The 26,434-nt window shown below is 38.7% G+C and overlaps 1 protein-coding gene across 5 annotated transcripts; it reads right to left on the bottom strand.

The window, feature by feature from the left end:
* Positions 1 to 91: 91 nt before the first annotated feature.
* LOC117403989 (zinc finger FYVE domain-containing protein 16-like) lies at positions 92 to 26,269 on the bottom strand. 5 transcript variants are annotated; one of them, XM_059031822.1, is made up of 19 exons: positions 26,082 to 26,269; positions 24,696 to 24,804; positions 22,088 to 24,378; positions 21,616 to 21,712; positions 14,859 to 15,035; positions 13,628 to 13,678; positions 12,768 to 12,910; positions 11,597 to 11,882; positions 10,511 to 10,633; positions 10,084 to 10,239; positions 9,166 to 9,390; positions 7,256 to 7,338; positions 6,484 to 6,588; positions 5,089 to 5,239; positions 4,657 to 4,737; positions 4,279 to 4,441; positions 3,486 to 3,591; positions 2,976 to 3,152; positions 92 to 2,706 (listed from the first exon to the last, which is right to left on the bottom strand). In XM_059031822.1, exons 2-19 carry the CDS (start codon positions 24,763 to 24,765, stop codon positions 2,545 to 2,547), a joined length of 4,647 nt encoding a protein of 1,548 aa, XP_058887805.1. In that variant the 5' UTR covers positions 24,766 to 24,804; positions 26,082 to 26,269; the 3' UTR covers positions 92 to 2,544. The 5 variants fall into 5 exon arrangements, with proteins under 5 accessions (XP_058887805.1, XP_058887893.1, XP_058887846.1 ...); XM_059031910.1 differs by having other exon boundaries at positions 26,124 to 26,269; XM_059031863.1 differs by lacking the exon at positions 26,082 to 26,269 and adding an exon at positions 25,558 to 25,656.
* Positions 26,270 to 26,434: the final 165 nt, after the last annotated feature.

Raw genomic sequence — 26,434 nt, 5'->3', positions numbered from 1 at the left:
CAACATTTCCATTTGACTGTACTGCAACAATGCAGTACTTTAAAAATAAATACAAAGAGGAAACTGAAAGCACCCATGACAACAGAAAATGTGACATACAAATTTATAATTTATTTTCACCTATATGCAATACAGCTATACAAAATCTGTGTATGAAGATAGGATCCTCACCAGTATTATCAAATACAGCCACTAGTCAATGAGGGAAAGAGATTATATTATATATATATATATATATATATATATATATATATATATATATATATATATATATAAAAATTACACATTACAAAAAAAATAAAGAAATCCATGTGTGTGGAAGAAGACCCTGCCATTTACCACCAGCACCTACCATAAATGCAACAAGCAGACATTCTGCAGGGATTGGGTTAATAGAACACCCCTTTGTAGTATTTCAGTACCACATTTAAATACATTGGTATATATATAAATATGTTTTACTAATAGGAATTAAAATTAAAATACATGTATGGTTATAATAAAGGATAACTGGTAACAACTGCAACAGGCCATTACTGCTAGCTATACACAAGGCTGGTAAACTTTACCACCAGTTAATTTCCTCTGAATATAAATGTCTAGCAGGACCACTACCTTAAAGCAGTAATGACAAATCAGACTTTAAAAAAACACGACAAACACAATACAATGACTGACACCGGCAACGATTATAAACTGTTTAAAAAGAAAAACAACACACTCACAAAGGAAAAACACATGCTTAGAAAAGGCAAGGGGCCTTATTTTCAAAGCATTTCCTCCATTCTTTAACTCCTACTTTCTGAAAGGAGAAAACATCACATTAAATGTTACAAAATGAGATATGAAACACCTTGAGAGTGATTAAGAGAACTTGAAATATATAACTTAGTTATTAGGTGTCTTGCCTCTTTAATAAAAATAGGAGTTAATTAAAGACTGGAGTAAACAGTTTGAAAACATGGCCCACGGTGTCTCAATAGTACAATGGCAGGATACAATTCCCAGGTCTAGTGTTTGGCCATAGGCTGGCTTGGAGAGTACAGGCGTTCCCTTCCTCCTATTACAGAACTACAATAAAGTGCATATGTCTCATAGATTATTTTTTTTCCAGCATTAAATTCAACTACACAGGTTTTTCAGGGCATCAAAAACTCAATGTTCAGCTCTTGCTTCTTTAAAAACAAACAAACAAACAAACAAAAAAAAGGCAGGCAAACAGCAACGTCATACTGTCTAAGTGTGCAGGTTCTTCTCTATAAACATGAGCATCACTGCGAGTCAGCAGGGTCCAGGTCAGTTCCAGGTCAGGCCTGAACGGTACTTTTCCTCCATAGGGTTTGTCTTGGGAGTTAGGGCTCCAGAAGTGTAATGAGGTGGCTCCTTTATCAAAACAATAAAGTGAATGTAGCTTAAAACTGTATAAACATACATACACAGCTACTGTACATTCAGTCCAAACTGTATAAACATACATACACAGCTACTGTACGTTCAGTCCAAAGTGTTCCTTGTGTAAAGTTTGGGTCATGCAAAACTTTCTCTATTTCAGATAGGCAGCAAATGAATGTTCATATTGAATAACAAATGTTATATATTTAAACAACGGTTTTTAAAACAAACCAAAAAAAAGAAGAAAGAAGTTCAGTTTGAATCAATACCTAAAACACACACACACACATATATATATAATTCCCAGCTGTGTTTTTTGGAGGGAATACAAATGTGATAGCTCAAGAGCACATCTCTACAGTACCATATTACCTTTGTGAACCATAGCTGTACCCCAAGCTGCGAGTTAGTGTCTGTAGCCATATTTACATTTTACACTCCAAGGAGTTTAGTTATACCTGAATGGAAATTTGTCACATCAACTCATATACCATCCTATCAAAAATATCTTTTGATGCACAGATTTGTTCCAAAAATAGGATTGAAGCACCGAATTAAAAAAAAATTTGGACATGCTAAAAATGAAGACCAGAGTGAAAGACAATGCAAGGATGCTTATAATAATGCACTAGACAAAAATCTCCTCCTTTACCTCAAGTGTAGAACACTGGATTTCTAATAGTATATACACTTACATAAATGTACAGGACCCATCACATTTCTGTTCTGTTAAATATAAGGCCCTAAATACATTTCAGATACTAAAGCTGGTTGACACTTAAAGTAAATGACCTTCCTTCAGACTGTGGTCTATTCGGTTGACCTAAACGGTGGCGCTGCTGTTTAAACCCTTAAAAGAAGAGAACTTTGTGTTTAGATCTGCCATGTTTAGATTCATTGAAGAGACCACTATGTGCAAAGCTTCTAAAACTGCACAAGAAAAAAACAAACAAAAAAAAAACTGGTTTTCAAAAGACCTTGTAAATGGTACCGTATTCAACATATCCTACATAAAAAGCATTTAAAAAGAAGAAAGTGAAGTTGAAGTGTTTGATTGCTTGTGTCCCAGTCTTTTAGCTTCTTGTAAAAAAAAACCTGCTGTGATTAGCTTTAATGCTTTGGCATATCTGAAATCAGAGGCTCGCCCTTGTCTTAGTAAAGGCTTTCTGTTATAAAGAATAGGAAGTCCATCTCCATGGGGCTGCGCGGGGGGCTGGAGCTGCCACCGTGAATCACAGGAATGAGCGCGGTGTCCAGGTCGTTCATGTAGCTCTGAGGAAGAAGCCTGCCTCCTGAACCCGCCTGGTACTCCACCTGTCAACAGCAGTCAACACACCAATCAATGGCTTCTCGCTCTCAATAACATGCACATGTTGGCATAAGTTTACCACCCACAGACTTTTTCTTTTGATTTGATCTTATTTATCTTGTTACAAGAGCATCCCCAACATTAGCATTTTTGAAATGTCCAATATAACCGTAGCAAATAATGAAGCATGCCCATTTTAACCTGTGCAAAAAAGGAAACAAACTGAGATACACACTGCACATACAGCTAAAGTAGGATCTAGCCCACACTTTACCATGTCTGTGTCTGTGGAAACTCTGAGTCCCATCTTATTTATCCCGCTGTCTTTCAAGGTCTTCAGGTGAGGACAGAGGGCAGCACAGCAGGCCGTGGCGATCTCTTTCGAGAACTGACTGTGGGCAGCCAGAACGCTGGCAAGAGACTGCTCTGGGCACTTCAGAAGATAGAACACCTGGAACACAAACAGCAGCACCAACACTCACTACAGTCATGCAAATACACAGTGGCACTGGGAGACCAAGGGTTACCCGAATGCAGCTTCCAACACCTACCACCACATTCATTTTTAATCAAAATAGTTATCTTCAAAAATAACACTTAATCTGTTATGATAAAAGACCAAGAGGGGAAATGTACCATTTTGTTTTGTTTACAACCTAATAGAAGGGGAATGCCTATTTGTCCCGTTTTGGCAATTAAAACAATCCTTGGGTAAACACTCTGGACATTCATGTGTTACACGCAAGGTTAAAACCTCATATAATCCTCTTGTTCTCTTGCATACCTCAGTACATTTCACAAGCTTCCCATCGCTTTCAAACTCTGCCTCCTGTTGCATTTTAACGCTTGGAACCCCCTCCAAGGACTTTCCATCAACTGGGCTCATAATCCTAGACAATGAAGAAGAATAAATTAATAAAACAGCCCTATAAAGTATTCTCATTGCATTAACGAATTGGCTATACGAGATGTGTGGTTCTTCAGTATTACGTTATGAAATATTCAAGAATGAATTTCTATTGGCACACTATAGAACATGTCAGGAACAGGGGGAAAAGACCCAGTGACTACACCAGGTGGCACTAGTGCTACATGCGGTTGTCAATATAAATTCATGGTAGCTTTGCCCAAATTTGGCCTTTGGAACTAAAATTAAAGCATGTTATGGACAGTCATTTCTTGGTGTGAATTTGATTACAGTGAACCATCACGTTGCAGAACCGTTTTAACACATGGGTAGATCATCATGCATTTACTGAACACAGTTCATGCAATCTTAACTAGAGGCATTTTATTACGAAAGCAGCGTCCACTCTTAAGGGCATACAGAAAAAAAACAAAAACAATATGAACCCTTACCAGGGCAAAGACACATGCCTTGCTCAAAATGGACCTAGGTTGCATCTATATGGTTTAATGACGCGAAGTTACAGAAATTGACTTTCCACAGTAAAATACATATCTTGACCAAAACACAAATACAGCAAACCGATAGCTTTATTACGGTTTCGAGTAAGAAAATAAATAATTTGACCTAAAATGTCCACTGTGCTTTCAGAAAGACTTTTTATCCTTACCCTGTGTTTACAATGGAGGCCCTCTCCACCCAGTGGATGTTTACATATTCTCTTAAATCTCCTGAATCATGTTTTCCACATGGGATCTGGAAGTCCCTTCTTTCCCTAAAAGCTTGCCGTAATGCTTCCATCGTCTCCGGTGTTATTTGAACCATCAAACCATCTGATGAACAAAATGAATACAGAATAATAATAACTAAATGAACTAGAAACAGGTTGCTTTTGTGAACAGAAACAGAGCAGCCCCAAAGGCATAATGTAAAGGGAGTCAAATATCTGGGAAATGTGATGTTTTACAGACAACATGGGATTCAAGTTAATTTCAAGAAGAGACACCCAGGATTGCTTACTTGAGAAACACAAGTACTGATTCATTACCTTCAACTATGCTGGATTTGGCAATAAATCCTGATGAGGCCTTCAGAGCACCGTTGAAAACAACAAAACTTGCTCCAGTGACTGAAACAAACAGAATGCCTTCATTAGAACAGCAAAGCTACTTCAAGCGGTCTCCTAAAATATAGAAGTATATTACTACAGCTGAAGGATTCAACAGAATGGTATTTTAAAATATATAAAATATAGAAGTATATTACTACAGCTGAAGGATTCAACGGTTTCAGTGTAAATTCTTAAAACAAACACCAAATGATAATGTTTTAGTGAAAATGCATGCAAGAGACTGCAGTTTTCATTGCAATGAGCTAGACTTGCCTACCTCCATATGCATGAACAGACACAGATATTGCATGTCAGTGCAGGTCATTGAGCAGCAGGGTTTTACAGAGGCTTAAAGCCACCGTGACTTACTTCTCCTAGTCTTGCCCGGTACACTGTTGGCCTGGGTCTGATAGTTTCCATCGTCGTTCTGAACACACACCAGGTGGGAATCTGCCTCCATGCTAAAGCGGGCGCCCATGCTGATGACATGCTCATTGGAGGAATTCATTACTTTCATCATCTAGGGATACAGATACAGGCCGCTGTGAATCGATTGCTTTCATAAAAATACACTGACACTTTCTTGCATCACTGGATCGGTTTTTGTGAGAAGAAATTGATTTTGAAAACTAACCGTCTAGATTCTGAAAGTTTAGCTCTACCTACTGTACAAAATATATAGAATATGATACATGGAACCATCAACTATTAAATGTATATTTATATTCACTTTAACAATATTCTTAAAATATAGAATGTCATACAATTAGATTGGTGTATATAGACATATTCAATTTAATGAGGAAAATAAAACAAAATGTAAAAGTTAAAGCATATTTCCTTTATAAATATAAGCAGGGTCTTCTTACTAGATATACGTTTTTGTTTTCCATTCTGTTCTTATTAAATAAAAAAAAGCTTCATATTTAACTGCTGTAGATGAATTCAGCACTAATTCACTTTAAAAGAAAGTATGTCCAAGGACAACTGGTTAAATATTTCACTGATTCATACCATAAAATAAAAACGTATATAGTGATTTAGTAGTTCACTACTTGTCTGCTGTTTTGGTTGGAGTTCTCTTTCCTATACTGCTAGAGTAGGCAGAGAGTTCGAGTGGAGTCATCGTTTCCCAGACTGTTCTAGTCTGTCACGTCTAGAACGCCGTTAGGATGCAGTTTGGTTTCCATGTACATTTAATACTTGGCCTCCTTTTAATTGAGACTGTCTGCAAAAGTAACCAGTAACCAGATGTTGTATTGTGTGGTGGTTTTGTGATCTGGACCACTGTCAAATGTAACAGGGTTCAACCCAGGACTCCAGCAGTAAAAGACTAGTGCATTAACCCACTGCGCCCCCTAGCATCTTCAACACTCCTGTTCTCTGCACGCACATATCCTGGAGAGAGTCTGTCAGGCGATTTGATCCCCCTTTTTAAAGTGTATTTAATGTCCCAATGGCTTTGTTTGTACTATTTGATCTCCATGCTGACATAGCATACTTTACGTAGTTTTCTTGCTTGTTTTCGCTGTGTAATACAGTTTTGCGTTTTAAATTTAGCATGAAGAGGTTTTACTGTCCAACACACAGCTAAGTCTTATGACTTAGTGAGATCACATTCTGCATGGCTTGATAAGAATGGCTTAACATTCCTCCTCTTTTGTGTTTCCCTGAAGCTGGTCACATGCTTGTCTAAGTGGGGAAAAAAAAAAGAAGAAAATAAATAAATAATAAATGGAGCACAGACGGAAAAGTCACACTCACCTCATTAAACCTCCCCTTAGGGATTTCAATGTAACTGTTGCCCATCTCCATGTGAATCAACAAGCCCTCCACACTCGCCAGACTGTACTGGTAATTTCTGAGGTCCTGCAAAAAGGGCATTGTCAAAATGAATACGGCAATGCATAAAGACAAAGCAAGGGAAGTGAGCAATAAGCTTGACTTTAAAGTACATTCAGAAAAGAAACTGAAGGAGCATAGAACAGCAACATATTTCTTTCATGCAGAGGATTTGCATGTGGCAGTGAATTTTTGACCATAAATAGTTTATTTTTTACTGCAGAAATGTGTACTTTAAAAGGGTACTACGGGGTATCCCATACGTCAGGCATCATAGGCAAGATCATATATTCTGCTGATTAGGTGGCTGTTCTGTTAACTACCTGCACCCACTTCAAAATGATTTCCCCTGAAAAAAAACTGAGACAACCAATATTAACAAATATGCCTATGATGCCTACCTTACTGGAATACACTGTAGACCTAAATATAGGATCAAGATATAGAAAAATGAACCACCCGACACTAATTCCACTTCAGTCTGTGGAAAACTGGGTAAATATGTATAGAGAGATGACAGCAGCTGTGCAGGAACTACTTGCTGCCCTCATCCCACTGCTCTCAGCAAGCATCGCTGCTATTAAATCACTGGCGCCTGTGGAGTTGTTCCTGGTGCAGGATCATAGGATAAAATGGAGATAAAGTGCATAGGCTTCTATTAATTGGTGAAATTTGTGTTTGAAGAATCACTTACTGCTAGAAGGTTCATTATAGTGTGTCCAGTTTCTCTGAATAATGGCTTCCGGAATCTGAAACTCGTCAAAGTGCAAGGATACACTGAAAAAAAATAAAAAAAAAACAAAACAAAAAACACACATAAGCCTTTTTTCTTTTACAACTTCTGTAACAAATGTTGATCTAGTTTCATGAAAAGTAATTCAAAATTACCTAGGATTCTGATACCCTAGTGCAGGGGTTTTCAACCAGGGGTACACGTACCCCTGGGGGTACTTAAGGGTCATAGAGGGTACGCAGGATGACTCAGAAATGCAAATAAAAATGGGTTAAAAAAATAATGATCTTGAATTGATTTTTTTTTTATTATCTCTAAACCACTGCGCATAAATATTTCACTTTTGTTTAGCAGCTCAAAGTGAACCGCAGAAGAAAAAAACATAGAATCTAATCACAGCCGTACTTTCCACCTGTACGCACGCGTGACTCCAAATGAGTGGACCTCCACCGATATGGGTGTGAAGCAGGGCTCTGGTGATTCTGCCTATGGAGAGCACTCTGTGCTGCTCATTGACTTCGCTGTTTTCAGCTTGTGGTATCATTGAATACTAAAAGCAGTGAAGCCCAATATTTCAGCATTTTTTGGAAGTATAAATGTTCTGGTAAACATGAATAATAATCACAACACTCATACTTTGACAGTTTTTTTTTATTTTTTAATTAGGCGCGGCTAGTTTTTTTTAGTAACAGCAATAGCGGCGGGTTGAAATGGATTCCTGCCAGAAACGAAGGAAGAAAACACAAGTTCAAGAGTGCAGAATGTGCAAAGAGACAGAAAGTTCCACCGAATCCGTTTGGAGTTTTGTTGGCTTAAAAAAGTTTATCAGTGTTAGTTATTATAGTTGTATCTTGGTTAATTTTTTTTGATATTGTAAACAGCACATAATTATGCTGAGATGGTAAGTAAATGGTAACGTGCTAAACATTTACAGCGCAGACTGTTTTGTATTATTTATAATAACTTTGCTGAACAGAAAGTGAATTTGAGTTTCCAAAGAGATTCCCAAATAGTCTTTTAATTCTGTGCGTCCAAAGACAAAATTAAAAGTTTTAAGAATTAAGCCTGCTGTTTGGTATTCTGTCCTAAACCAGCAGTTTCTCAATCCCAAACTGTTGTGACATAAATTATATATTAAATAAAACAGGGGAAAAAGAAATGTGTTAATCAGAATATTCTGCCTTGTATTGTAACTGTGGTACCATTCAGTCAAGTGAAAATTGTAAAGGGGTACTTGAGCTGAAAACTCCAGACAGAAGGGGGTACAGTTTCAAAAAACGGTTGAAAACCCCTGCCCGAGAGTAGCCGCAACAATGTGTGCTTAAGAATGTCCATACCAAGTTTCATTCCAGTTGAATAAGTGATGTGGAGAGGTCAAAAAATGTCAGTGCGACATATGTTCAGACAGATGGCACTATGTATCTTCCTGGCTTCGGATGTTTTCAATAACTTGCATTAAAGATTGTCCTTACCAAGTTTAGATCACAATTGTACAAGCAGTTCTCTTGATATGTGAGACTTATGTGCGGTTGGATGGAAATATTGATAAAAGTATAATCTGCATTTGGTGTACGCTTAAGATCTTGGTGGATGTAAATTGCTTCTCCAAGCGCTTTGTACTCTATTTCTTATCAAACTTAACTATAACTGACAGCTAATATTGTAGGATTTTTTTTTTTTTTTTTTTTTTAATTTTCTTTACTTGAAAAGGCCCTGCCCAGCATTTAAACTTCTCTGCTCCGTTTACTGCAGGTGGCTTACAAATAACATATAACTGTGTCAGCCGTTTCAAAAGGACAAATTCAAAACGTCACTTCCTTTTTTCTGCTCCCTTTCGCAGGGGGCTCCTCCTCCTCCTCTCCCTGACTCACCACTGTACTCTGCCCCCAGTCTCAGCATGAGTCTCAGGGGGAAGACCTTTGCCCAGGGCACCTCCAGCTTGTGAATGAGAACCCCAAAGAGGAAGGGGCTGTCTGGCAGGTACAGGTCATTCAAGGGCTGGAAGGTGGGCGAAATGAACAGGAATCCACCGTGATCCTTACTGCCAAGGAAACTCTCAGTAAAGGTCACGTTGCCCAGATTTTCAACGTACTTCCCTGATGGAAGAAGAAAAAAAAAAAAAGATATATTAAAAGTAGACTGTCATGGCAATTAACGTCAGATGAGTAAATTGGAAGCAGATATCAGACAGGACCACAGTTCATTTTTACTAGACGACCTGCTTTTTGTTTGTTTGTTTTTTAGTTTGCAAGTGTAGTTGTATGCTGCTCTCTGTAAGCAAGGTGCACATCTCAATAATGAAGGTTTTATTCTTGTGCACAAGTTGCCCCATTTTGACCATCCTCCCTTTGTGTGCAACTCATCTTTGTTATTAATGGAGACGGCACCATGGTCCTCGATACATCTCGTTTTAAATTTTAATTAACGGGGTCTATTTAATTAAATCAACAGTGACAGATCTAAATACCACCATTATATTTAAATATTAAATAGGAAGAAGCCCAACATTACTCATTTTTAAAAGACAAAAATACACTTGAGACTCACCCGCACTATTAGAGATGTTGGTTCTCACAAAATCCCCTTCTTTAAATGATTTAAAAATGATGATGGTATGTAGGTCCACTACGGGTTAAATCAATTAAAACGGACTCCAAGCTGGCTATCCTTTCTGAAAGCTAGACACTAGCCTGGATGCTAGACACCTTGTTGAAATACTGGTCTAATTATTTTTACTTTGTCTACCAATCATCAGATAGTGTTTCAATTTCCAGATGCCTCAGCCTTACCCTTTAGTGCATCCTGATAGATGGTAATGTACAGCTTAAAGATGTCTTTGGGGAGAGTGCTTTCCTCTGGCAGGCACTGCAGCAAGAACACAATCTCAGGCTGACCCACCCCGTGCAGGCCATTGGAACTGAAGCACCAGCACTTCCGCGCAGCATCTGAGACAAAGTGGAAACGTTGCACGTCATATTCTCACAAACAACAACAACAACAACAACAACAACAACGCTCTAGCTCAGTGATTCAACAGAAAAACCCTGTCTACACAACTGCTATACCCCACACAGTAATTATTTTATTTATTTTTCATGTTAATTTTTTTTAACTTTTATTTCTGAGTACAAGAGTAAAGTACAGTACACCACAGTGTACTAAAAACAGGTTAAAAAAAAACTAAAATTGCTGCACAGGGATGTGCCGAGTACTTACAAGTGAGTAGCTTGACATTCACCAGCAGGTTGACATTCAGCACGAACGTGAGGGGGTTGGGACCTCCTTCCTCAAGAAGCAGCATCAGCTGGCTGGCAGAGGGGCGATCCTCCACCAGCGAGTCTGCATTTGAAATGGGACAGTCCTTTCATTATACTCTAATCAAAAATACACGTACTGTTTCTGAACAAGAATGTATCTACAAACAAGGGAGGCCAGCACAGGCTTCAGTCAGCCTCAGTGCAGAGTGACCATTTCTGGGGTGGTTTTATGATTAGACTAATAACAGGAGCTATATCAAACTCATCTCACTGGTGACCTGAGCACGATTCTAACAGAGGCCTCCAGGTAAAAGGTACGACACGCTTGTGAATCAGTCAGAGGAGTCACCTAGCCCCTTCCTATAAACTCACATCCCAATAAGCTAATGCAGGCTCACATGACCAAACAAACTGTGCAGTCGAGTGGTTTGTAGTGCCACCCGACACCACTTTACAATAAATAAAATGGCAAACCAGCCACAGCATCACAGATCTCTCTGGAGGAATCAAGTTTAATAAATAAGATTTTAATAAAACAGATAGTCACTGCAGATTTCACCTTACAGGGGAAGAATGTGTCACTGGGTTGAAAAGGTGACCTCTAGTGAGCAATAAAGCACTTTTTCTGAGGCTTTGTGCTTTATTGCTCACCATGTGTCAGTTTTTCAACCCTTTGAGCAACACTACAAGCCTCAACTACAGTTCACATTTGAATAATATCACTTAGGTTTCAAGTTGAACAGGGAAACGCAATGCATAAACAGTTCCGGATCATCAATTAACATCAAGTAGGCTTTCTGTCTGGACCTGTGGTGGACAACTCTGACCCTTGAGATCCATTCCAGTCCATTCGAAGCAGGTCCTAAATTAGTTAACTGAACCTGCTAAAGGATCAAGTACCTAATTTTGGACTTTATTGTTAAAAAAAAAAAAAAAAAACGGATTGGAATGGGGTCTTGCAGACTGAGTGGTGCACCCGCTGGTCTAAGCTTTGTCTACACATTTCTACATTGCTGTTTAGATTTTCATATGTCTGCCACATTACCGTCTCCTCTCTCCCCTGTTGCTAAGACAACAGGGGGCAGCCCCTCCTCGTCATCAGGAACCAGACTGCCCGTCTTGGTAATGCACTCCCCTATGGTGGTTAACATTCTGTAATCCGAGGGCCCCGTGATAAGATGCTTCATATCATCTTCTGGACTCTGAGAAGCTGGACTGTTCGGTACCTTCATCGCGGCTTTAGAAACATTAGGTGCTTGTTCTGAAGAATCGCTGAGCGCTGTAGCTGTAGAATCCTGAATCTCCTTTTCCAACGTTTTCTGAACCTGAGGCTTCATAGAGGAAAACAAAAAAAATTAAAATGTTGCAGGTCAGTACCATTGTTTCACCTAAAAATATAGCACAAAAGTTTCTCACGATTCTCTCTCTGTGTAAACCCTTTTGTTTTCCAGGCTTTATTCTGACTTGGTGAAGCCCATTTATTCTGCCACCAAACTATACATTCCCCTCCTTTGCAGCAGCTACTAGGCTCCCCACCTTAGCGTCACAACCAACTTACTGTGCTGCACATGTGGGGTCCTAATACCCGCTGCACAGGAATGAAAAATGGACTCCACTAAACTGGAATAAAAAGGAAAATAAGGTCTGGAAAGCTAAATGATCTTCAGCATGGATAGAAACAATACTCAAGACTGTGTTTGCGGCAATCCAGGTTTTACTGTAAGCTTAATAAACCACAGAGTTCAAGCAACAAGCCCGTATTTGGGAATGGATCACATTCCCATACCTGTATAAAGTAATAAGGGATTTGTGTAAAGGTTGTTATGCTAAGGCTGTCAGGTATGTAAAACTTTTTTTTTTCAACTTATGCTTTAGACTAGAAGAAAAATAACAAAAACAAACATAGCTATACAGTGCTCCCCCTTTATAAGGCGGCCCGTTATACTGCGGAACTGGTTATAAGGCGGTACAGTAGTATGGATCCCATTTGCCCCACAATGCTAAAACTAGTAGTCTTGTTATAAAGCAGAACACAAATAGCACAGTCTCTTAACTATGGCTCCCGACTACAGCTTTCTACTTGGATAGACAGTTTAGTGTTGTATGTTAATTATTTAGGTTTTCTTAAATAAAAATAATAAACAGAGCAGCTTACAGGTCTGAAAAGCAGGCCCTAAATGCACAAGGTAGCACTGCAGGGCAGGCCCCGCTCTTACCACAGGAGGTTCGGGGGTTACAGGGCTGGAGTCTTGGGATGACCTCTTGCTCCCTACTGACAGTTTCGATGTATCTGCTACCTCTCCGTTTGGCAAAATACCATCTGCAAACCAGACCCGTTTCTGTTCCCTGGGAAGCCCAGCTGCAAGAGAAGAAGAAAACTGGCACGAAGTACAACTACAAAAACAGGAGAAACTATCACCGGAGCTTTACAAACACAAACTGTGACAACTGTGGAGTCTGTGAAACCAGGCTGTTATCTTGCAGGTTACACACAGTTGCAACCTCTCTATTTTTAATTGGCGCAACACTGGCACATTTGGACAGTACAAAAGGCACAAAGAGAGGTGATGGCATTTCCATGAACAAACTGCTATTCTCTTCTTGCTAATTACTTTTGTTTTAACCTCCATGATAATTTAAAGTGGTAATTCCGAGAGCTCTTCTGAGGTGGCAGGGGTGCTTTAAACAAGTCATCAGGATGTGACAACAAACAGAAAATGATACACAAAGTGAATCCAAACCATACGAACAATACAACTGGTTAAAATAACCAGTATCTCTTTATGGTGCAATGCATTACTTTGAAGTGATGGTTAAATAAAAATGCAAATTATCATTTCATTGCACAACTGAAGCAACTGGCTTATTCATTTGTTCATTCATTTGACTAATGTTGTAGCTTTCACAGAGCAATGTCAATTAAAATCTATATTATTTCTTATAATACAAATTCACTTAACACAAATTTCCTGTTAGTGCAAATTATTTTGCAGCCCTCCGAGGGAAGAAATATGAATAAAACTAAACGCCCTCATTCAAACAGCTGAGTGAAAAGGATACTGGTAAATGTATTAACCTGCATCCTGATTAGCAACTCTGTACTTCATCTGTTTGGAGACTACAGATCCTATGATGCAAAACAAAGGATGACAAATAGCAGTTCAACTTAAACGTTGTTTTGTTTATTCCCCAAATAAATACATAAAAGTTGAAACCACATTTGAATTATTTTCTTACTTTTTTTTCATTCCTTGCCTTTGCCGTTTCTTCACAGTAAACAGTGGCCATCGACACGTTTTCATAAAGTAATAACATGAGGGTTACTTGTGCCTTTTTGTGGCTGAACAAGCAAACGAAAACTGAAACTTAACTTTAAACACTTCATTTTACAACAGCATTTCCATGTTTGTTTTATTTGAAGGGGGAAAAAAACTCACCGTTTTGGTTCTCATTTATTACATTCCGAATAACAAAGTAGCAACAAAAAATATATAAAATCTATATAAAAATCACTACACATTTCCAGCAAGTTGGGCACTGTTTAAGTGAGCCATTTCAGAATGATGTGCTTGCCTTTTTTCTGTCCCATGAGATTCTGACTCGCTCTAAAGCACCACAATGCGTTCGACACACAGATGGCCTCCATAGAGATCACTCTGCATGCACGCACACGCATAATCTGGTTTTTTTCATTTTTGTTGTCTAAAACTTTTAAAAATAGAGCTGCTGTGTTGAGCCTGTTTTTTTTTATATATATATTAATCTCACATATCACAGAGCTCTTTTTAAATTTGCCATTTTTTAAAATGTCACGCAACTAGTGAGGTGGTAAATAAGTGCAAGGTATTTTTGTCATTTGTAGCGAATAAGAACATCTGATTTTTGTATATGAATATGTGTCAAAAAATATTCGTTTTGATTATTCAGATATTCGTCCCAACACGCACACTATCATAGCACTGCCACAGCAGCTGGTGTTCCCTTTATCCACCTCATAGAGCACAGACAGGGTATACAAATGTACAATTCTTTATTTAATTTACCTGTGGTAAATTAATTTTCGGAAATAATATGTCAATAATTCTTAAATACTGATAATCAAAGCCAACAAATCTTAACTGTAGACTGTGGTACAAAAAAAAAAAAAAATAATTATTTGTTTTGGCTACAATGACACACTGTGTCATCACATAGCTTCACAACTTCCAGAAATCAGATCCAAAAAAAATGGTATTATTTAAAAAATGTCTACACAGCGATAGCTGCACGCACTACATACACGGGAGAATGAGAGATGTGCAGGTTACCTTCGTTTCCGGGGTGCTTGAGCACAGACACGGGCACCATTACGGTGGGCGGAGGGGAGTTGAGAGTGCCAGCTGCCTGGGCTTGCTGCAGGGGAGGGATGGTGGAGCAGTATTCAGAGGGAATATTAGGATTAGGACTCGGACCGGTCGGGCTCATCATCCTCTCAAGGGCTTGTGCTGGAAAACGAAAAAAAAAAAAATTGAAAAAATTGAAAAATGGACACGGCCAGTATTGGGACTATATTTATTTTTCGTTTTTATTTAGGCAGAGAGAGAGAGTTTTTCTCCCTCTCATCTGCACCCACATGCTGTGTGGTTACACAGGCAGTCCTGGCAGCTCTAACCCTTTTTCTAGTGGTTGTTTTTGATACGAAGTGACCCACAATCATTTCACAACTGTAGGCGGCAGCTGAAGCAGTGGAGGAGTTTGTATTAGCTTGTGTCCGTCATCACTGCTCCATCTTTATTTAAAAGTTTTGCATTCTGTTTTAATGCAAGGTTTCCCTGCATTGCTACTCTACGACCGGTAAATCCATATCCCTGTAAAAAGATTTGAAGTCCTTGCCACACCTACCTACCGTACTTTGGTTTTTATTTGACCCGACAGTGTTACACAAAGGCCCACACAGCTCGAGGGTGAAATTTAGATGGCAAAGTATGAGTCACAAGGTTCACTGTGGAGTTCTCAGTCTTTAACTTTAACAGTCTTTAAGCCAATCAGGTTCCAAGCACAGCAGTCATTACCTCACATGTAGAGTTAAGATACTTAGTTAAGAGACCGTGCTATTTTGCTTACGATTGTAAGTCGCCCTGGATAAGGGCGTCTGCTAAGAAATAAATAATAATAATAATAATAATAATAATAATAATAATAATAATAGATACATGCCTTCTACAGTAAATGCTAACATCTCACTTTAAACAACAACCAATTTTAAGCAGCACCGAGCGATCCAGAACAACCTAAAAACACAATCAATGTCTTCATACACAAAAATATTTGTTCAAGCTTGTAGTAAAACCTGGAATGGGTGAAACTGCTATGCAATTGGAGTCTTATTTCCATCCCTGCAAATGCAATCCCCTGTTGCATATCAGCAGACCCATCCAGCAATAAGAAAGGTCTAGCACACCAAACCAAACAAGCATGTTCTTAGATCTATTACACAGCCAGCAAGTGGATCTTTGGGGTGTTTTTGGGAATGTTTTGCTATCAAAATCTGTACCTCTGCCTGTTTTATTACGAACCCTGGAAACAATTTCCAGATCAGTGCAACAAGGTTATCAGAAGTTATAAGTGGCACAATCTTTCATAGAAACTTCCACATAACCAAACAAAGAAAACCAGTCCACTATGCTGCAGAGCCGATTATTCTGACTGAGCGCTCCACAGAAATCAGGCGCTGACAATCAAGTCATTGGTGCCGATTGGGCTAACTTAACATTCAAAGTGAAACAAGCAAACAAAAAATGCTGGGATACCTTGACAGAGGGACCCCACAGGGATACTTAAATTACTAAACACCACTAGCTAAAGAATTAAACAATGCTGCCACTCACCAGATGCTAATCCACCCTCTAGGCTCTCGTATCACTTACAGTTCAAAACCACCGTCATTGAACTGCCACTGGGCACAAGACAAGACAACTGGATGCTTAAAAAAGCCCTTTCAAGTCAGGGAAACACAGTACAGAATCTGAAGCGCCTGGATTCACACACAGACCACCTCACTCGCCATGACGATATAGAAAATCCAAATGGATTCCTGTAGTATAGTCAGTAATAAATCAGATAGCTCAGTCTCCAAAAATAGTTAAAAAAACATGAAAACTTGCAGCAAAATCACAACCTTGTTCCGAGGTTGAAAAATAAAAGCTGTACTGCTGAACTAGCTTTAGAAAATAAATGAAAATACCTCGGCCATTGTAAGTGACTCAGCTGGATGTTGTGCTGCATTATGTATGAACTAACAATTCATTGTTAGCTCAGCTGCTGTTTTCTGAAGACACATGACCCAAACATGGAAATAAAAATGACTGATTTTCTACCCTGCAACAGAGTTAAAATGTCAATTTTAATGACATCATATTTTACAGACATGATACAATCACTGACCAGTCACTGATGAGTTTAAAAATATCTACAGGTATGAAGCAGAAAGCCGTGTAAGCTTTAGAGAGGGGCAAGCAATATCCACAAAGATACAAAGAGCTTGTAATGAAAGAAAAGTGCAATTTACACTAAAAAAGTGTAAGTTAACAAAAAGGTATCCAATAAATCAAGAATGTTTGCTACCGAAAATGAAAGAAACACAATCCGATACGGATAAATGCGATTTTCAATTATTGTAGTGGGGTTTATAAGTACAGGAATGGATAAATGAGATTTTCAATTATTGTAGTGGGGTTTATAAGTACAGGAATGGATAAATGCGATTTTACATTATTGTAGTAGGGTTTATAAGTACAGGAATGGATAAATGCGATTTTCTATTATTGTAGTAGGGTTTATAAGTACAGGAATGGATAAATGCGATTTTACATTATTGTAGTAGGGTTTATAAGTACAGGAATGGATAAATGCGATTTTCTATTATTGTAGTAGGGTTTATAAGTACAGGAATGGATAAATGCGATTTTCTATTATTGTAGTAGGGTTTATAAGTACAGGAATGGATAAATGAGATTTTACATTATTGTAGTGGGGTTTATAAGTACAGGAATGGATAAATGAGATTTTACATTATTGTAGTAGGGTTTATAAGTACAGGAATGGATAAATGAGATTTTCTATTACTGTAGTAGGGTTTATAAGTACAGGAATGAGCAACAATCCAGTAAATGGGGAAAAATATGCACTAAAGGAGTATTTCAAATTATAACTGGCAGGTCTACTGTGTAAGTTACACCACGCAGACACACAGATAAAGGGAGCATGCCTCAAATGCATAGATTGGATTTTTTTTACAGATTAACCCAGATATCATAATAGGGGTTATGGTCCAATGAGCAAAGAAATCTAATATTTTCAGTTGGGCCATGGCTTGTGAGATTTATAACATTATATCATTAAGAAAGAGAAAAGAGATGAGCAAAAATGTGAGCTAGGGACAACAGGAAGCTATATTGTTGGTAGTGAACAATACACATCTTATGTTTAGAGACAGACAGCGTGCTTTATCAACAAGACTGGATGTGCTAGCCAGCGAGTCTTGATAGAAGATATCTGATGCTTTTACAGAATATTCAAAACACAGAGCCGCACTGCAATGGTGTAAAACTGCTCTTGGTCCGCATGATGTTTACATAATACTGTAAAGGTTGAGTCTGGAATCAACAACTGTCTGCTTTCGCAGGTCCAGACCAGTTCATCAGTCCCTGAACACAAAAATAATATGTATGACACACCCACATTCAAAAGGATATCTGACATCACAATCAAAAACTACCAGTAAAATGTATGCTCAGTCACATTCTATAATATTTACTACATTAGTTCAATTTCAGTGCAAAAAGGTGCAACAGCGAAAGCTTTAAAAAGCATATTCTAACCACATGTTCAAACGGTGTTCATTCTGACTGGCAACAATGTTTTTCAATCCTTTCTAAAATGTCACCTAAATAAATCAAAATGACATCTCCTTCTGCTGCAGGCTAAAGCTCTGTTCACATCCAGCAGAGGCAAGGAAAAACAAAAAAAGCATTTTCAGTCTGCTTCAGCAGAGAAAGTGTAGTCTAAACAGAACCAGCGGAGTCTGGACTGGTTTCAGCAACAATACGTATTGAGAAGGGATTGAATATAGAAAGGTAATGAATACAGCTAACTACAGCCATCACCGCTGGACAAATAGTTTCATTTATTTATGTTCGTTCTATTGCCAGAAAAACACTCTGGGTATATTTCTAGAGAGCTACACAAGTTTATGAAAACTGAATTGCAGAAGTCTAGCATCTACACAGCACAAACATTTAAGTGTTTACATCCCACCCCTATCACTTCTGATTGGCTAGCTGTGGAAAAGATGATCTTCTATTGGTTACAAAGAAACCCAGAAACAGCTGCCAAGCGAGTCTCTGGCAAAGCACTAATCTTTTAAACTTGAGGAAAATAAGTGATACTGCTTTCTTAATACATGAACCTGACATTTAAATGCAGCAATCTAGTAAAGTTACAAATAAAAACCTAAACACACCAGTCGCTTAGGTATTAGCAGATTTAAAAAAAACATGTTGTGTAATTTATAAAATTATTTCAAGCATGTACTTGTTGGGATGTTTAAAAAAACATTAAGTTTACTGTTTAGAAGCATTTCAAGACAACTTTCCCTGGCAAAAAATGTAATGATTTTTTTTCTTTTGATTTTACTGTTGCTAACCTAGTTTGCCATTTACCATATTTACACACGTTTTAGATTTGAATGCGATTGTAGTGTCTACGTGTCGGTTTGCAGACAGGCTTCAGGACGAGGGGGGCTACTTCAAGGCTCTGAAACATTCCATACTATACGTTGGCAATAACGATATATAATAAATTACCATATAAGGGGTTCTGTTATCAGGAGGCTTAACTGCCATTATGTGCCTGGATGATAGATTCAAATCTTATCTGGGATGTGGATGGAAGAATACTCCTAACCAAACTAATTTAGAGCGCCTTTATTCAATTGAGCCAGTATAATACACCTATAATGATATGTTTTATTGGAAATAATACGTACTGTATTAATTCTATGTATTACTTGTATTGTAACACTTGAAATGTATTTGCTTACGATTGTAAGTCGCCCTGGATAAGGGCGTCTGCTAAGAAATAAATAATAATAATAATACAAGTGGTGACACAAATTGCGGATAGCTGGTGTATTTAAATGTTCCTGGCATTGACCCTGATCCAGATATGCAGGCACAGCATGTTAATATAGATAAGAATGGCTTTGCACCCATATAAAAAAACACTTGCAATAAGATGATGGAACGAGTTGCATGGTTCTGTTGCAGGAAAGGCGGGGGGTGTATTAACTGCTGTAGCTTGAACGTTCTATACAAGGAACAGCAAAAGGGGGAATGCATGTGAAAATGTATTGATACAGTGGGTAAAATTCCACGGACAGTTGAAATTGGTTTAGTTTGCTCGGCGCCAGGAGATGCTTGGGTTGTGTTTTTCTACTTGCACAGCGGGGTGTTCCAGAACATTCTGTTCATTTATGTTTTTTAGTGAGAGTAGGCAGGGAAATAATGTTGCCCTTGCAAATTTATTTATTTTTAATTAAATAAAATGCTATCAAGGTATGAAGCCAGGATCACTCCGCTGCAGCAGTGTTCCAGTTAGACATCATGGGACAAGATGTTAGATGAGGAAAAAATAGCTGTAAAATTCTGTACACTGTTTAAAAAAATAGTACATAACAGAAATAAACAAAAGAAAAAAATATGTTGTCTTAGCAGAATTTGATGGAGCCTACTGTAAATATTGCATGCATTTTGGTAGAAAAAACATTAAAAAATACAGAGAAACGTGACAGGTTATACATAAGGTGTTTAAAAATCTAGGGTTCAGCAGTTACAAAACTGAAACATCAAGAAAAATCTGAATTCCACAAAGCAGCACTAACAGCTGGCAATGATTTCGTATCTGTGATGCAACAAACAAACACCTGTACATCACAAGCTGAATTCAGCTTATACAGAAACAGTGTGAAAAAAACAGGCTGAGAGTATTTTTACATTTGAATAACTCCCAAGTATTGCTTATTATAGTCTTAATATGTTACTTACATTTACTAGCAAATGTGTTCCAAACTGCACTGAAAGGAACATTTCCTTAAAGTATGTTATAAATTTGGTGAGGTGAAGTGGGGTCACAGGGAACCTTTTATCTTGAAGAATTTGGTGAACCCGTCAAGCTACAAGGCAAGATCTGCCCCTGTTAATCACTAATTGATTGACTGTGTTCACTGTTAAATAAAACCAAAATCCTTAAAATAATATTCTACTTTTTTGTGTGTGTTTTGTTCGTGTTTTGTGCGATGAGGAGGGGGCAAGTACATTTTTAAGAAGGACAGGTTGATTTTTCTAGCATTTTGTCCCTTGGACAAGATTTTTTTTTTTCAAAAATTGCACACCCCTGCTGTATAACACTCCTGCCTGCTCCTTTATGATGTAAAGAAGCAGAACAGAAACTAACCCTCCACATAGCATCAGCTCAGATCTCTGCATTTCATTACTCGCAAGGTCTTTCGCAAGATCAATATTATCTTTGTGGTTTCTTTTACAGTAAGACTGCATTTGTAGGGATATTTATAAGCTAAGGATCAGTAGAAGCAGCCAGGGGGTAGATCCTGAATTTGCAAATAATCTAATAAGGCTTCCACAATGGGGAGAGGGGATCAGAGAAGAGACTGGAGAAGCTAGAAGACCCTGGGAGGGCAGTCCGGTCTAACAAGCTTTAGCTCTGTTGAAATACTGTCTATTCTTGTTGACAGGTAGACAAGAGAATGGAGCTACTGTCGTGTTTTGATATTAAGGCTGAATATCTTTAAGCCTAGGTGCTCAGCAGTTCCTAAATAAAATTAACCAATCCCTGGAATGTCTCATTCAATATTTATGAATTGGCAAAATTAGAGCAAAAAGCTCAGTTAGTCTGTACTGGATAAATTCAATTCATTACAAGACTAATCTGTGCCCTAGTCCTACAGCTTATCCTTGTTCAACAGAAACTGAATTACAGATGCTATGACAAAGAACAGCTTTCACCTACCTTTATGAATAGTTTCATAGCAGATGACGCAAACCCTAGCTTCTTTTTCCATATATTTTAGCTTACATTTTCGGTTACAGCAACCACCACAAAATACCTGTTAAAAAAGTTAAAATGCATTAAAATTTAGGCCATGAAAAAATCCACTTCCACTAGCTGCTAGACAGTAGAATAAGAATAAAGTCAATGTTTTATATATTACAACAAACAAAGTTGCATACTTTGTGAACTCAATATATAATGAATAACCACTATGATTATTTAGCTCTCAGCTTAAAACATTAATTTAATTTATTGTGGTCAGATGTTTACAAATGCATCTCAAAAGGGCCAAAATCCAGACAGCATCCATAAGAAATCCAGTTTCATTCATTTATTACATACATTCATTCATATATACAGTATCTATTCAGGAAACAAAACAGAACTGCACCAAATGAAATCTTTTTTCTTTGCCAAACTATTCACGTACTTTTCCACATGCCCGACAATGATGTCTCCTTTTGGTGAAGGTAAACTTGAGCTGGCAGTTCATGCACTGTTGTGCTTTAGAATCAGGTACCCATGCAGGCTGTTTCAACCCCAGACTTGATTCTTCTCTCATCTGCCGATCATCAAGGGAAACAGCCTCCTCTGTGCTGTCCTCCTCCTTGTTAACGAGAAGCTGGGCAGATTCCGAGCCCTCTTCCAAATCAATGCTACTATCTATTCTCTCAGAGTAGGTATACCCAGGACTTGCTACATACTGGTTCGGGAAGCCCTCCCCAGTACCAGGGGATTGCACAGGATTTACAATTTGCTCTCCTGCTAAAGGAACATCTTTAAAATCGCCTCTTTTAAGGTCATTCAATTCCCTTGTCAATAAAGTTTTTGGAGGATGAACAAAAAGTTGTTTTGGTCTTGCCCCTCCAAAATATGGGTGTTGGTTATTACAAGCACTTGGGTTGGGTGTCTGACAAACAGAATTACACGTGTTTGTCTCACCACTGCCTTTTGTGTCTTCTACTACATTCAGGGCAACGTCCCCAGAAGAAACAAAGTTTTGGTCTACCTCCAGAGATGGAGGTCTCTCAGGTTCGGAATATGCAGGCTCAAAATCTTTAGTGTTCAGGGCGCTCCTGACAACCTCAAGCAGGCCATCTCCCCCAGTGTTCTGGGAAGGATCAGACAACCCTGACAGGTCACCATTCATTTCTGAAAACCCTTCGTCAGTAGAATTCTCCACAGGCCTCGACTCAGTGTTCTTGAGGCTTTGCTCCATCAAGAAGGCATCCAGGTCCGCGTCACTCACCAGGTTGTCACACAGGTCTCCGTCTGGGAGAAAGTCATCGACAAACATTATGTCTGAAGGGAACTCGGGGCTGGAGCCCACAGGGTAGGACCAGCCTTCAGTGGCGTCCACAACACTGCTGGGGGAGTCTTCACCCTCAACTGAATCTGCTTCTGCCATGGCAAGGCTGTCAGGGATTGTGTAGTGCAAGAATGGTTTTGTCTCAGGGTTGACTTTGGTTTCCGACTGGATTCTGCGGCTTTCGCAGGCAGGCTCTGGACCAATTTGGTCCATAGTCTTTGTACTTTCCTCCACAGGAGGAATAATCTTTTGTGTTTCAGGGTCAGGAGAAAGACTGTTCACCACGGGTGTATTAGTCTGTGTAGGGAACAATTCACTGGCTATAATCTTGGTGGTTTCAACCTGAGGTCCGTTGCTTTTGGAGTCTTGCGTCAAAACCAAAGAGCCGCACATGGACACGGCAATTGGAAGACAGGGCAGGGGCGTCTCGCTATCTTCTGTAGGACTACATGGCACGTTCAGGTCGTTCTGTTCTGCTTCCACCTCCCTGATGGATTTTACGTGGTTTAAACTGTTCACTTCTTCCTCGCAGTCTAGCTTTTTGTCTGATGAACAAGCTGTTATTTCCAATGAGGAGTTAAACTCTGCTCCACCATTCACATTTTCCTTTGATTGGATTAGCTCCTTGGCATCTGTGCACTGGAGGGTCCCGTTTACAGCCACACTGTCCTCGCTGCATTCAGTTTTTGAAAGGACTGTGGTGCCGTTCTCAGTTCTCTCGGGGCCGCATGGAAACTCTTGATCCTCCTGGCTGTCTTCTTCATTCAGCTCCCCGACGTTCTGAGTACCAGCTTCATTTTGAAGGACTTGCTCTAAATGTTCTTGGTGGACAGTGCTTGAAGATGAATTTATATTCACTGGTTCGTCAGCAGCCTCAGGGGGCAAGATAATGTCCAATAGGCTCAGGGTTTCCAAATGTCCTGTTGCAAGGTGTCCTGCTCCTTCCGGTCCCAAACCTCCCCCAGAAAACACCTGTACACCAGGAACATTACTGAGGCTGAACTGCAATGCATCTCCAGCAGCATATGCAGGAGGCGAATCAAAGTCTACAAGCAAACCTTCCTCCAACTGCTTTTCGACAATATCCAGCTCCTGAAAAGCATCATGGCTAATGGTTCCGATATTGAGGGATTCTGAATTGCTAACCAGGTCACAGACAGGTTTGAGACCCCTGTCCAGACAAGGCGGTGCAATGTTATTTGAAGCTCTGCTGTCGACAGTTGAAATGTCAAGTTCCGTCAAGGGTTTTGTTTGAAAACCATTGGACACTTCAGCGGACGTGCTGTAGGTAAGGCTTTTGACTTCATGCAGAGACGTGGGTTCTGGAGATGATTCGGGGACAAAGTGGTGGGAGTTGAGGGAAGGAGATGGGTAGGCTGAAGCACAATAACTTGCAGATGTTGTAAGCTCATCTGGAAGAAGAAAAATGAAGACAACTTTTTAGAAGTCATGACCAAAACAAAAGCCATCTGGTTTTCCAAAATATACATACATATATTAGCTTACATGTAGCTGGTTGCGCAGACCCCGATTAGCGCTACCTAATGTTACCTTAGGCAAGGTGGTCCAAGACTAGTGCTATTCAACAGTTATTGATCTTTTTGAATAAGCATTTGTCTATTTGAACATTTTATTTGTGAAGCTCCCTGGGGTGTTTGCATATATAAAGGTGTAACGGTACAGTAGTTTTAAGCTGTGCTAACAGTGCGAATTACAGAAGTGAACCAACCTGTGTTTTGCTCAAAATCATCTAGCAGTTTGTCCAGATCGCAGACCACTGCTTTGAAGTAGCTGTCCATTCTTGTTCAGGAGCAAACACAAACTCAGCTTTTGTGTTCCTAATAAAATAAACAAAACACGTTAGAGCCGTGGTGCAGTACCAATGAATAAAGAATCTGGTCTGATCAAAAAAGAGTGTAAGAGCAACAAGTGAGAACCACTGGTTTAGAGTTTAAACACTGAACCTTTAAATACAACATCTAAAAAAACGTCACAATTGTAAAATAAATATGCATGGCAGAGATACAATAGCAGAGATACCAAATACCTGAAGGTAATTACGGAAGAGAGCAGTATTGTCCTCTTTACATGCCAATAATAATAACTAAAAAAAAAGATAGATATAGATATATATAGATATATATATATATATATATATATATATATATATATATATATATATATATATATATATAAACTGTGTCCTTTCCTGTGCTTGAACCAAACCCATGCTTTTAAGTAAGTGTAAATATAAAGCACACTTTAAACATTATGGTTCAGAATAGCAAGCCATTTTTTTTCCAATAACGTCTACCAACAGGAAAATTGATATATGAGCTATATTTTGCCACATTTCTATCTGTACCATGAAACCTGTTTGTAACTCAATCAAATCCATCTCGTTCAATATCAAACTGGGGCAGACCTAACCAGAAACCAGTCCTAACTTGAGATCATAATTAGCTCAGACTTTCCAGAAGTGTTTCATGGTAAAGAAAACGTGACATTAGCGAGCACTGTTTAAGAAAGAGTACGCTTAGGCACACTTAAGAAAGAATTAGTACTGTACATTTTGACTAAACCGAACTCACAAATATTGTGCTACAATCAGGCAGCAGTGTGTTGATCTGGCTGAGAGTACTAACAGTACACCACACAACGCAAGGCACAGCTTTATCAAATTCGCCAGGGGAGCGAACAATCACACTTCCTTAATATATTCCAACCTCAGTAGAACTTTGCCCCCTCCCCCCCTCCGCAATCAGCTGTGACAAGGCCGAAAACATTCACACATTCCTCATACTTACAGAAGTCTTGCTTTACTGACACGCACCTCAGACTTTATAATAAACTGTAATAGTAAATTTACTTCCATTAACAGTCACTTAACTTGGCTAGGAAAGCAAATTCCATACTGACAGCGTATTCTGAAACGAGCTTATAAAAGAGTTACATGCAAATATTAAATTAATTCATTCATTTAAGCAGCTCCAAATATCAATATACCACACAACAACTAGCTCGAATCTAGTCCAACTGAGATCTCGGTTCATTTTTATTTTGTTTTGTTTTGACAGTTTTGTTTTTAAAAGGAAACGTATTAAAATGTGGTTACCAGAAATCTCTTCATCCTGCTCTTCGTTGGATCTCTACTCACGTGTCTCTTTTTTGTTTTCGCTATTGAGTCGGTTACATCACAGGTCTCTGTTTTACACTTCCCCCAGTTTTGTTTTAAAAATACCACTCACTGTTCTCTACACAAGCAGCCATCTTGGATGTGGAAAGTTGACCGGAGGGGTCATGCCGTCACACCATTCTTAAAGAGACAGTACGTTATTTTTTCATGTAGACTGTTGCTGTCTGATTTTTTTTTTTTTTTTTTTTTAACAATAACAAAACATGTTTTAAAACATGTTAGAAACTTACATATATAAATACATTTTAAACAAAACATTACAATAATATGTC

This window comes from Acipenser ruthenus, chromosome 1 (genome assembly GCF_902713425.1).
Source record: "Acipenser ruthenus chromosome 1, fAciRut3.2 maternal haplotype, whole genome shotgun sequence".
NCBI classification, from domain to species: Eukaryota; Metazoa; Chordata; class Actinopteri; order Acipenseriformes; family Acipenseridae; genus Acipenser; species Acipenser ruthenus.
This window is presented reverse-complemented; position numbering and strand designations above follow the sequence as displayed.